This window comes from Narcine bancroftii, chromosome 1 (assembly GCF_036971445.1).
Source record: "Narcine bancroftii isolate sNarBan1 chromosome 1, sNarBan1.hap1, whole genome shotgun sequence".
In the NCBI taxonomy this organism is placed as follows: Eukaryota; Metazoa; Chordata; class Chondrichthyes; order Torpediniformes; family Narcinidae; genus Narcine; species Narcine bancroftii.
The window spans coordinates 331,052,539-331,066,307 of record NC_091469.1 but is presented as its reverse complement, the minus strand read 5'-3'; the positions used below and the strand labels follow the sequence as shown (position 1 = coordinate 331,066,307).

Sequence of the window (13,769 nt, the reverse complement as noted above, 5' to 3'; positions counted from 1 at the left end):
GTAAACCGATCTAGGGAGTCAGGGCTTGAGGGGATGGAGAAAAACTCATTTGCAAGGTCCACCACAGTATATCAGGGCTTGATGTCCCTGCCTGCGATGTCTTCGACTAAAGTGACCATATTGGGAACAGCCACAGCGATTCGGGGGGGCAGGGGATGAATTTGTTTAGTTTATTGTAGTTATAGTCACATGCCATGTGCTGTTTTTCTTGCGGACAGGCCAGACTGGGCTGGCAGTCATAGGGGGACACAGCTTAGTTGAGAAATGTTTCAACGGCTTCTTCGGTCTCATTACCTCATGGCACCCGATGCAGACTACCTTGGGGGGTGGGGGGAAGGGAGTGACAAGGGGAATCCATTTGGCAGCCCTGACAACAATGGTTGCCCAGGCAACCTCAAATGTGAACTTTATTGGAAAGTAGCAACTACTCGAGCACATTCATGCCAAGAATGCACTTGGGGAAGGCTGGAGGCTGCTAACAGGACGGAGATGGGATGGTGAGACTCGCCACCTATGGAGAGGAGGAGGATATATCTGGCAGAGAGAATGGAGCCCTCTAGCCCCTTGTGTTAACTTCAGGCCCCCTCCACCCCTCAGGATTCCCGGGGATAATTGTATACTTGGTCCTGATGTCATCCAACACTGGGTTTTTCACATCCAAGTGGACGGCCATTGGGACAAATGGCCTAGGGTTACCTGGGTAGGACAGGACCACTGAATGGATCCGCCAGGTGCTGGGGTCCATCCTATGGGGCCAGGTGGAGTTGGTCCATGCAGCAGGGAGTGTCTTGTTTGTGATTTCCTGTCACACCAGGGAGTTCATCTCTGCTGAGGGCAGCAAGGGGCACTTTGGGTGAGAGGAGCATGAGTCTACGTAGTGTGGGACACAGTGGACAGCACATCTTTTCCTGCTTTTTTCTCCACAGAACTCTTGTGACTGTGCAAACATGGTGGAGGTAGAAATACCATGGATGCGGGTATGGTGTACGCCAGCATGTGTTAGAATGTAGTACGTGTCCTTGTAGGTCAATGCCTTCTCACCACTCTTGATGTTGTTGTGCTTCGTTTCAATGTGGCAAACCTGTGCAGATACCCTCTTGGTGGATACTCCCTGTTCTATATATTCTAGCCCCTCCAGAAAAGTGATGGCTTCCTGATGGTTTTACTGGTCGTCAGTCCCATCAAAGTCAAGACTACCCCCTCCTGAGGTCGGGGCAGGCAGTGGTGACTAAATGCCTCGTCAAGGCGGAGGTTACCATGGCGTCTTCAAGGAGGTTGTGCCTGGAAGGAGCCCTCCGTAGAGGCTAGTAATGAGAGCCCATTTCACAATGGCCCTCGTGCCTTCTCTGACTGTGTACCATTGCAGTCGGCTCTTTGGGTCTCATTCTTAAAGAGCATGGGTAACCAGGCCTGCAACACAATCACCACCCGATCCCATAGAATGGTCCTCTCATCGATCTCCTCAGGTAGCACCCACGGAGAGTTATTTACCGTCTGCTGCAAGGACAGACTGCCCAGAGTGCTGGCCTCCTATTGGGAGAGGTGAATATTGATGGGAGGGGTTGGGGGGATGTGAGCCTTCATCCCATAGCTGGAGTACCCATGTGGCTAGGTGCAGGCCCATTCCTTGGTGGTATCTCTCCACCAGGCCAGAGTATTCCCAGGTCTCCATTATCTTAATAATGTCCCCTCGCCTGTCCGCTCGGACCCTTTCTGTCTTCTGTGACTTCCCTGTCGTTAAAAGTCAACAGCAGGCCCTCAATGGTGGGTCTGGGACTACATAATTACTGGCCAGGCTTGCAAGGTGTCCGGGACACAGGGTGACGAGTGTAAGCATACTTAGCCTCCTCAAAGTCATCATCATCCATCCTCATCTGACCATGCATCACTCCCCCTCCACTCATGAAGATTGCTCCAATTTTTATGGGATCGACCTGATAGCTGGATCGGCGAGCCATCTGAAGCTGCTGTGCTTTGACTTGCTGGCAAGCAGCTTCAATGTACCTGGCCTCAAGGCTGCTGATACGTGCCCGTGCAGTGTTGAGTGGCTCCTGAAGGGACCCGTGATGGTGTTTGAGTTATTCTATTTGTTCATCCTTTTGGGTGTTTTGTTTGGTCAAATCCCCAATGACACTCCACTGGTACCTGAATAAGGATATCAACATCCATAGCCACCCCCACCCCCTTGACTTTCGCTGGCCCTTTGGAAACCCCAATTCCTCCGAGAGAGGGCATGTGCCCTCTTTTCTCCTTAGGGGTCCAGCTAAACGGCTGAACCCGTGGCTATTATCAATCCACCTGTGGGATTTTATATTTCAACCCCAGGATTTCCTTACAGTTGATGGGTGGCCTTCTGCTGCCCCATTCATGAGCAGGTACATGATAACGCATGCACTCGACAGCGCGCGCACACACACATACACACACTCTGTTAGTAACTCCACGTGTGTCCAACTGCAACTCATTTAACCCTGCTGGAAATCAAACAGGGGAAGATGCCAAATGATACTTAATCATACTCACTAATTAATAGCTATACAGCCATTCACATCAAATCCATGTTGGACTCCAATACACGGTGGCCACCTATCTTCTATATATGGCACGGAACAAAAACTATATCAGCGTAATTCTGCTCATTGAGGGCAAGGGTCCATGATACCAGGGTCTGCTTACCCTACCACACTCTTCTGCACGTGTACAGTTTAACAAGACTAGGACTTAAATGCACACACCTGGTTCCCTTCACCAACCGGTAGGGGACAGGCTCAATACTAAGTACTGCCAAACAATATTATGATCCCACTCCAAGTGCAGTGCACACCTTACCAGCGACTCCTCCAGTGTTGTCCACAGTTAAATGATCTGGCATAGTGCAGAGTTCCTAGTCAGGACCAAGGAGCAGAGAGCGAGAGAAAACTGTTGCACGTGTTGAAGTTTATGTTGTTCTGAACTGGTCATCTGGCCAATGATGACACTGCATTATTCAAATGAGCCAACGATAAGGTGTGCACTAATAGGTCCAACCTTGATTGGCAGGTGATGCAACCTCCAACTAGGTTCCAGACATGAAGGTCACGTGATCATCCGCAATTCACATATAACGGAGGCAGAATTACCACTTATTGGTAGTTTTTAAAAAAAACTACACAACATACACATATAAACAAATAAAGAACTGTAAACAGATACAAATGTAAACAAACTGCAATGCAAAGAGAATAAAAAATCAATTAAATGCAAAAGTACAAATGATGGTAGGAGGTAGCAACCATTTCTGAACCTGATAGTGCAAGTCTTGTGGCATCTATACCTCATGCCTGATGGCAGCAGCGAGAACAGAGTGTCTAATTGGTGGTGTGGATCCTTGATGATTGCTGCTACTGCTGTTCTGACAGCAGCATTCCCTGTAGATGTTTTTGATAATGGGGAGGGTTTTTCCTGTGATATCTTGGGCTGTGTCCACTACCCTTTGGAGGCATTTCTGCTCAGGGGTATTGATGACCCCATATCAGAGAGTGATGCAGCTGGTCAGCACACTTTCCACCACACCTCTATAGAAATTTGCCAGGGTTTTTTCTCTCATTCCAGATTCCCTCAAACTCCAGAGGAGATGCTTTCTTCACAATGCCACTAGTGTGTTGGGTCCACAAAAGATCCTCCAAGATAGTGACTCTGAACAACTTAAATTTGCTTACCGCCTCCACTTCTGATACCCCAATGATCATATACCTCTGGTTTTCCCTTCCTGATGTCTGCAATCAGCTCCTTGGTTTTGGTGACATTGAGAGTGAGATTGTCGTTGGTGTACCATTCAGCCAAGTTTTCATTCTCACTCCTATATGCCGACTCATCACCATTTTTATACGCAGCCCTATGGTGCTCCGCTACTAATAGAGATTATGGGCGAGATGTTCTTACTAACTCTGATCTGGTGGTGAGGAAATCCAGGATCCAATTACACAGTGGAGTGTTGAGTCCCAGGTCTTGGAGTTTACTGATTAGTTTTGAGGGGATGATGGTGTTAAATGCCAAACTGTCCTGATGAATGCATCTTTGCTGTCCAGGTATTCCAAGGCTTGTATAGAGCCAGTGAAATGGCATCCATCATATGATAGGATGTTGCTGTGATAGGCGAACATGTCACCGCCTAGACAGGAGCTGATATGCTTCAACACCAGCCTTTCAAAACACTTTACTATTGATATAAGTGCTACTAGTCAATAATCATTAAGGCAGGTAACTTTGCTCTTGGGCAACGGTATGGTTGACGCCTGTTTGAAACAGATGGGTACCATGGCCTACTGGAGTGAAGTATTGAATATATCCGTGAATACATTGGTAAGTTGGTCAGCACAGATTTTTAATACTCGACCAGGTACTCCATCCAGACCGGATGCTTTCCTCAAATTCACTCTCCTAAAGGCAGCCTGTGCATCATCCTCTTGATTCAGATGGGATAGGAACATGGGGATGCGGAGGGGTGGTTCTTCCTTGTTACTGTGGTCAAATTGGGCGTAGAAGGCATCGAGTTCTTCTGGGAGTGAAGCTTTGACATCTGCTACTACACCAGTTTTGCAGCAGGTTATGTCATTTAGGCCCTGCCACAGATTTTGGGTTTCTTTCGTTGTTTCCGTTTTCATCTGGAATCTCCACTTCGCCTGGGAAATGGCTTTTAGATATGGCTGGGTGCATGAGGAAAAGAAAATCACAAATATTTTTATCATTTCTGGGAAAGGCTCAGGCCCTTTTACTCCCAATGGATGCTGCATCACCTGCTGAGTTTCTCCAGCTCTTTTGTATATTGTGTTAGACCCTAGTATCAGCAGATTTTCCTGTTTAGCTGAAGTATTTTCTCTGTTCATTAGTATTGTATTTTTCACATAATTGGGATTGTCAGTATTACATTATTTGCTCAGCAATTTTATTGCTTCTTGATTAGAATTTCCTGCATTTATTCAGTACATTCCCTGAGCCAGTTTTTGTTATGAAGAAAATAACATTGCAGAACTGAACCTCTATATTCAGCTTGGAACTGGATTTTTTTTTAGGCTGAATTAAATATTTTTGTTGTTTACATGATTGATTATTTAAAGTGCTCCATATTATAAAATATAAAAATAGGTATCCATTATGATTTTTGCTTTAAAATTCTATTTAAAGGTTACCTTTATTGGCTTGCTTTCTGCAAGGTTGTTTCATCACATCACCATGAAATCTAATAATTGAGCCTTTGGAAGGAAAGGAAATCACAATTTAAGAACCAACTGTGAGAAAGTTTTGGGCAATTTGTAGTCTTGGTTAATTTCTTAGCTGGAGTGGTGACTTGATTTGCCAATTCCCAGATCAGTAAATGGTTCTCAGGACATATATAATTCACAGCCTTAAGATGGTTCAACATTTTGAAATGAACATGTAGAATAATTTTATTCAAGTATCAACAACTTTCTAAACAAAGACAGAAAATGGTGCAAAAACTCAGCAGGTCAGGCAGCATTTTGTCTGGGAGAGAAGTTGAGGGAGGAATGTGTAGAACAAAGAATGTCAAAGTGGCAAGAAACCAAGGGAGATAAGTTCATATTCTGGATATTATTGTCAACATCACAAAACAAGCATTATCTGGTTGCTCTCATGATGACATATGCAGACTGGCTACCACATTTCTTAACAGTGGTGAATCTTGAAATGCAGTTCATTTGGCTGTTAAAATGCTTTAATAAACAATAGCACCCAACAGCACAAACAGCTTTGCATTCAATTCAATTTTGTAATGCATAGTTAAATTCATGACCTTGATGAACTGGTCCACCTTGTACTATTTTGTATGCCTATTAGTTTGTTTATCTGTTTTTGTGTAGCAGCTGAGTCGAAGTTCTTAGAATGAAGAATTCCTGCAAAACTAGTTTGTTTTAAATTTCAAAATAAACTCTGCTTGTCCCAGCCTGCTTTTACCAATCATGAGCATACACCATCTCTTGTTATCTTTGAAGGAAATCTTTTCAGTTTCTGTTGTATTTGTAATATCCAATGATTAAAGTAATAGAGATAAATGTAGAGCTTGATTATGTGGTGTATTGGAAGGGTTAATGTTGATTTGTTGGGTGAGAATTATGATTTTCCATGAAGGTTGGCTAATGGTTTAAAGGATTATTCAATTTTGGCTGTTCCAGTTCATATATTGCTATCTACTATTTTGATCCAAATATTACACATTAAATTAGTATTGTTTAAATTTTCAGGGTGGAATTGAATATGTTACAGTGCAGAATTAAGTTGGATAGTAATTTAAAGTGGCTTTCTTCACAACCCTGTCAACCTGTGAAGCCACTTTCAGGGAATTATGTATCTGTATTTCCAGATCCCTTTGTTCCTCTGCACTCCTCAATGCCCTACCATTTGCTGTGTATGTCGTACCTTGGTTTGTCCTTCCAAAATGTTACACCTCACATTTATCTGCATTAAATTCCATCTGCCATTTTCTGGGCCATTTTTCCAGTTGGTCCAGTTCCCTCTGCAAGCTTTGAAAGGCTTCCTCGCTGTCCACAGCGCCACCAATCTTAATGTCATCTGCAAACTTGCTGATCCAATTTCTCACATTATCATCCAGATCATTAGTATAGACAACAAACAACAATGGTTCCACACCAATCCTTCAGGTACACCACTAATCGCAGGCCTCCAGTCTGAGAACCAATCATCCATTACCACTCTCTGTCTTCTCCCATTCAGTCAATTTCGAATCCAATGGATTCTAGTGTGTGAACCTTCTGAACTAACCTCCCATGTGGGACCTTGTCAAAGGCCTTACTAAGGTCCATGTAGACAACAATCACAGCCTTTCCTTCATCACTTTCTTGGTAACATCCTTGAAACACTCTAAAGCCGCTTTTAGGTGTCCCGATGAAGATTACCTGCCTGCAGGCGCAGCTAACAGAGTTCAGCTGGCACATTTAGGTGGCCACGGAATGGACGGCTTTCTGGCACCTAAACATGCCAGCTGACTGCTAGCTGTCTAGCAGTGAAAACCGGCTACTCGGGAAAGCAGTCTGACAGCTCACCTTCCCGCTGCTTGACAGCCCCCTCCCCGCTGCCTGAAGCCCCCGGCAGGGGAATACAGGGCTGGGGCGGCTGGTGGGGGAGTACGGGGCTGGGGCAGCCTGCAGGGAAGTACAGGGCTGGGGGGGGGGGGAGTACGGGGCTGGGGGAGCTGGGGCGGCCGGCAGGGGGGGGGAGTATGGGGCTGAGGCAGCCGGGGGGGGTTAGTACGGGGCTGGGGCAGCTGGCAGGGGACTGCGGGCCTGGGGTGGCCAGTGATGGGGGTAGTACGGGGCGGAGGAGGAGTACGGGGCTGGGGCGGCCAGTAAGGGGGGGGGAGTACGGGGGCTGGGGCGGGTGGCCAGCGGGAGGGAATACAGGGCTGGGGCGGCCAGTGGGGGTGGGGAGTTCGGGGCTGGGTCAGCCAGGGGGGAAGTACGGGGCTGGGGCGGCTTGGGGGGGGGTGGGGGGAGTACTTAGCTGGCACGGCCGTCCCCGAGAATCCTGACTTATTGAAAGCTCTCACCTTTTAAATTTAGTGGGATTTTGTGTGCGTGCATAAGCTCCGTCATCCCTCGCCGGCCGCCCGTAGTCCCGTGCCAGGAGACTGTCAGGCAGCGGAGATGGTAGGTATCAGCAGTGGGGAGGGTGGCTGTCATTGCCCGCTGCTAGGCACCTGAAAGCTGCTAGCAGCTTTGCCTGAGCTGCTTTTAGCTGCAATGAGGAATACTCTGAGCAGGATATTATACCTACTGGAGAAGGATAGGGTGAGTAGACCTCCTGGCTGGCTTTTCCCGTTTCAGATGCCAACCTGACAGCCGCACAGGAGTATAATGTGCGGCTTTACAGTTGTGTATTGTGGCCATCTGAAAGCGGCTTAAGATTTGTTAAGAACGACCTACCACACACAAAGAAATACTGACTCTCTCTTAATCAGCCCTTGGATGTACGAACATTTGTAAATCCAATCTCTCAGAACACCCTCTATTAATTTTCCTACTACTGATATCAGGCTCACCAGCCTATACTTTTCTGATTTACTTTTGGAGCCTTTTTTAAACAACGGAACAACATGAGCTACCTTCCAATGCTGTGGCACCTCACCTATGACTAAGGACAGTTTAAATATTTCTGTTAGGGGCCCTGCAATTTCTACACTAGTTTCCTTCAAAGTCTGGAGGAATATCATGTCAGGCCTGGGGGATTTATCTATCTTTATTTGCTTTAAGGCAGTAATCCTTCATCTCATATGAGATTGGACAGGCTTGTGTTTTCTTTGGAACATCAGAGACTGAGGGGAGACTTGATGGTTTATAAAATTATGAAATGCTTTGATATGGTAGATGGTCAGAATCTTTTTCCCAGGTTTAAAAATGGCATGTTTTAGATAAAGCATGTGTTTAAAGTGGGAAAGGAGAAGTTTAAAGGAGATGTATGAGTCAAGTTTTATCATCGTGAGTGAGTGGTAGATAAATGGTGTGGGCTGCCAGGAGTAGTGATGGAAACAGATACCAGAGTAGTCTTCTAAAAATTTCTATGTAGATACATTAGTAGGCACTGCATAGAGGCCTTTGTATCATATGGAAGCAACAGAATTTTAGTTTAATTTGGTCATTGTGTTCAGCACAAATGCATGGGCTTATTTCTGTGCTGTGTTGCTCCATGTACTACCACTATCTTGATAGTGGAAAAATCAGCAAAGTTTTTGATATTTTCTAGTTATGATATTTCAGAACAGTTGAATCTACATATTTCTGCAAAGGGCTCAGGCCTGAAATGTTTACTTTGTATGGATGCTGCATGACCTACTGAGTTTCTCCAGCACTTGAGTGTATTGTTTTAAAACATGATGCCTTATTTTCCAAGGATGGTCCCAAGTACCTACTGTAGATGCATTTGGGACCCTTGTTCCAAGTAATCAATAATGAAGCTGGAAAGATGGAATTTGCAATGAAAAGTAAATGAAGCTGCCAAAGCTCAGCATTATAGATGGAGATTGCACATGACAGATAAAAACAGAATCTATCGTTGCTATCAATTTTTTTTTACACGTGCTGCATTCCAGAAAATTGTCCCCAAAATTCCAGAACACAGTCTGTGTAAAATGTCGATATTTTACCTCCTGGACCCCTAGAGAATTTCACGGAATGCCTGCAGTCTAAACACAACTGCAGGCAAGGCTAATGAATGGGACGTTATTGATGGCACGTGACGGCATGGGACGTTATTGATGGCACGTGACGGCATGGGACGTTATTGATGGCACATCACACATAGGTCATGCGTCACAGTTGACGTCGATGCAGTTGAGTCACTCGTCAACTGAAAATACCGCTCCTCAGGTATTTTGTGTAAATGCGCGGTGAGATCCAAATTTTTGCCTTTCTGGTTGTTCCAGTGAGAACAACCACTCCAGAAGTTAGGTGTGATAATGCCAATGGGAAAAAAAGGTCAGTAAAAAACATAAATCATTCCTGTCCTTCTGAAGAATGTAGTGTTTGTAGTCTTCAAAGTTCACTATTTTGAGCAGAGCTTCCAACTGTTTACTGCAAATAGAATAGTTGGCTGCATGAGTCACAAGACATTTTAATGTGTGTCTGAAAGGAAAATCGTCTTGATTCTTTGACTCAGCAGCATGTTAGAAGTTGAATGTTGATATTTTTCTCTATAATAGCATTCTGAACTAAAATGTGGATGTTGCTTGTACTTTCTTTTGAAATTACATTTCTAAATATAATGTTAACTTTGCTTTGAGACTAATGCCATACTAATTTTTGTTTTCTATCAGTTTGGAGCAGAATTCCGAAGATTTTCATTATGCCGGTACAAACCTGGAAAGTTTGATGATTTCTACAACTTAATCCTTCATACACATAACATTTCTAATATGGATGTATTAATTGGATATGCTGATGTTCATGGTGATTTGCTTCCAATCAACAATAATGACAACTTTGGTAAAGCCATTTCCGTGGCTAACCCATTGCTCAGAATTTTTGTACAACGGAAAGGTATGGTTTTGGAAGTAGATTAAATGAAAATGAACTGTTTCTGTAGAGCATGATGTCCTTATGATTTCTCTTCTCCATGCTTCCTTCTTCCCCCAGCCCATTCTGTGATATTTAATTTCCAGTTTGTGTTTCCCACCTCTTGTCTCTTCATTCCTTATCTAGATGAATGGCCAATTATTTAGAACTAAAACATTTATGATTGAGTTATGCAGAAGATACTAATTTGTATTAAATTTTATTGACAATATAATAGATTAGCTGGTAATTAGAGACATAATGAAGTCTATACAAAAGTATTTCAGTTTATAACAGGAGTTGGATCTTGTAACTCCATTCAAATAACATGTGCAGTAGAATGAACACTTTTACAAGTTTTAGGTTTTAATGAAATTCATGAGCATGAAGATGTAATTAATATGTGATGCCTACAACAAATCTCTATTGGTGATCTCAAATATCCATTTAACTGCTATTTTAGAATGTTGATTTTAGGTTCTGATAGTGTATTTTAGTTTGTATGTTGCTACAAGGTCAGCATTTAGTGCCCATCTGCATTTGCTCTTCAGTTGTCCTCTTAAACTGCTGCAGTCATTTTATGAGAGTATTCCCACAGTGCTGTTCGATTGGAAGATTCATGATTTAGTTGGATTGGTAATATTTCAAAATGAAAATTTTAAAAATTCAGCATGACAGGCAGCATTCCCTACACAGGTGCTGCCTGACCTCCTGAGAATTTCCAGCAAATTCCGGCAATGTTTCCAAATCTGAATGATATACGATTTGAAGGGGAAACTGCATGAGATGACATTCCAATGTATGGTGCTGCTTAACTTCTATTATGTGTTATGTTGTGAAAATTGTGTGCATTCTGACACAAGATTCCCCCATTCTTAACGGGGGCCTACAGTCCCTGCCCCCCGCCCCTTGGGGGTCACAGACTGAAATCATAAATTTTTTTATATTTTAATGCAATCGGCAGGAGACAAGAACAGAAGAAACCAACTAATGTTGACTGCTTTGCAGGCAGGGAAGCTTTGAACAGAATCATAAGGGGGCCAGAGAATGACTGCACAAGATGATTGAAATCATCAAAAATCAGGAAGAAGTTCTTTAGCCACTCGGAAGAGATAATTGATGAAAACTGTTTCCCTGTGGCTGGGAGACCCTTTTTGTAATTGCCACATTTGGACATTTAAAAAAAAAATGTCATCTTTATATTATCGGAGGTCCTCTTCCAAGATGAGGGCAATGAGATTATAGTTTTGACCAAGGCCCTTTTCTGCTGAGTTTTAGTTTCTCAGTAGGGGTAATATTTTGCTTATGAGGCCTTGTCAGTTGTGGAATAGAATCCAGCCTGGCTTGTTTGAATAGGTGGCTGTGGAATGGAGTTAAGAGTACACGTGTCAATATTCCCAGTATTGCTTTCAGCAGGTATTGACTACTTTTCTGTTCATAATGAGTATTCTTTGCTTTCATTGGAATGGGGCCTTTGGACAGCATTTAGGGCAGTGGTTTTCAAACTGTTCCCTCCCCGCCACCCCAACAAAACTCACATTCCACCTTAAACAACCCCTATGTCATAAGTGCTCTGTGATTAGTAAGGGATTGCTTAAAGTGGTATGTGAGAGGTTTGGAAAACCACTGTTTTAATTGTATCTAGTTGACTCGTTATGTGCACGGTTTAATAACTCCAAAGGAAATAGGCCAATGACAAATTTTCTCTAGCAAAATATTTTGGCAACAATTGGGTCAGTGCAGAGCTTCTCAACCTTCCTTTTTCACTCACATACCATCTTAAGCAATCCCTTGCCAATTACAGAGCACTTATGGCATAGGGATTGCTTAAGGTGGAATGTGAATTTGGGGGGGCATTTTGAAAAATCACTGATTTAGAGCAACGTACAGTTCTGCATGTTATAGCTGCTTGACCTTTGCTTTTAGGTATCTATTAGAGCTGTTTGTTTGCAATCCAGGAAGGCCTTGCATTTATGGCAATGGGTAAGGGGTCATTTGCCTGAGCCCACATGTGTATGCATATGCCTGCAAGCAAGCATACGCATGTTTGGTGAAACATGCATGTTCCGACTTGGATAATTGCAACGGAAAAGACCTAAACACTGCTATTATAGTTCAGGAAGTCTGTTGATTTCATATCACTAATACTGTCTTATTGAGTGAGACACATCGGGCAAGTGGTGGCCAGTTTAAAGAACAACAGTCAATACAAACTGTAGCAGAAAACAGGAAGAGAACACCATCTTCAAGGAGCTAACTTCAATAAGAATGACCATCAATTATCTTAGCTGTGCACCTTGTGGATTTTGCAAATGTTTGTGCCCATTTGGTTCACTCTTTCAGGGATCCAAATGGTTATGGTCATTAATGCTTTTGTCCCAACCCTGGAAGCTTCATGTGATGTCAAGGATGATTACATCTTTGGGGAAAAGATGGTCTGCATCCCAAAGGGAAGTCTTAGTGACTTCAACGCCAGGATTGGAAGGGACACAAACTTCAAGCAGGGAATAGTAGGGATGATTATTTTCATCAGTTTAAAGATTCCTTTGTCACATAATAATACATTAAAAATGTAATATACATGATGTACTTCATCTTTTGTTTGTCATGAGCCTTGCCGGCACCCCAAACAATATGAGAAAGAAGCAAAAGAGAGACCCGTCAGAGACATTGAGTATCCGTGGATTCGCTTCCAACTCTCCAACTGCAGAGACTCCAGTTCAAACTATCGACAACCTGAGCTCCAGATCCAATCCTCTGACATAATCAGGAAGCTTTCGTGCCCTCAGCACACTCTCAAATCCCTTTTCTAATACCTGGTTTTCATGAGCCAATCTCCAGTAGCCTGCACCCTGTGTGGGTCTTTGACCGCAAGTCATCAACAACTCACAGCTCTGTGAATCCTTCAACCACGTCACCAACTGCCTGCATCCTATGTGGGTTCTTCAGCTTCTGAGCCCCATACTGGTCCACTGCTGTGGTCACTGTCCTGTATGGTCATCTATGCTTCTCCTCAATGTGGGGTGTTCTGACCATTTCTGGTGCCCTGTGCTGGTCCACTGCTTTTCCAGAGTCTGCAACCCTTCGTACTACACTGCTAAGCACAGGCTCCATCATCTTCGCCCAGATCCCATGGTTGAAGTATTTTAATTAAAAACACCATTGGCTCCTTTAACAGGCAGTTTAAAACTTGTATGAAGCTGCATTAGGACCGAGCTGTCGGACCCTGCGAAGCAGGGCTGTGTATCCGCTCCTCACACTCCAAGGACCACACCAGTGGCAGCACTGCTATTACAGCAGCTCTGGCTGTGCCACCAATTTTTAAAAACTTTTGACAAAATGTTTGAAGCATGGCCTTGTTATGAACCCCTGTTTCGTGAAGGCAACAAGCCCATAACATCTTGGCAACATCCCCAGTCTTTATCTAAGAAAGAGACCATAAAAATGTTCACATCATCCTTCCCAAGATGAAAATTGATGACTTTTGATGATAATTATTAGTTTGTCATTCATACAAATACTGGCACTGAAATTCTTGCTGCAAATGCACTAACAATGAGTATTAATTAAGTTACCATGAGCCAATTCTTTCATCCACCCCATAATCTCCATATTCCTGGTCCTGTTAACCTAAGCATTGCTGCTACATTACATTTGAGGCTTTCAAGGACTCCATCATAAAGGCAGTTCTTTTTGGACAGCATCTCA

General features: G+C 43.7%; 1 protein-coding gene across 5 annotated transcripts in view; it reads left to right on the top strand.

The window, feature by feature from the left end:
- LOC138748441 (partitioning defective 6 homolog gamma-like) overlaps window positions 1-13,769 on the top strand; it is a 35,277-nt gene that overhangs the window by 12,363 nt on the left and 9,145 nt on the right. The window contains exons 1-3 of one of the 5 annotated variants that reach the window (XM_069908671.1): window positions 460-497; window positions 927-977; window positions 9,824-10,046. In XM_069908671.1, coding sequence (XP_069764772.1) covers window positions 495-497; window positions 927-977; window positions 9,824-10,046 — 277 coding nt within the window. In that variant the 5' untranslated portion in view covers window positions 460-494. The other 4 variants (XM_069908681.1, XM_069908699.1, XM_069908691.1 and 1 more) reach the window with 4 other exon arrangements.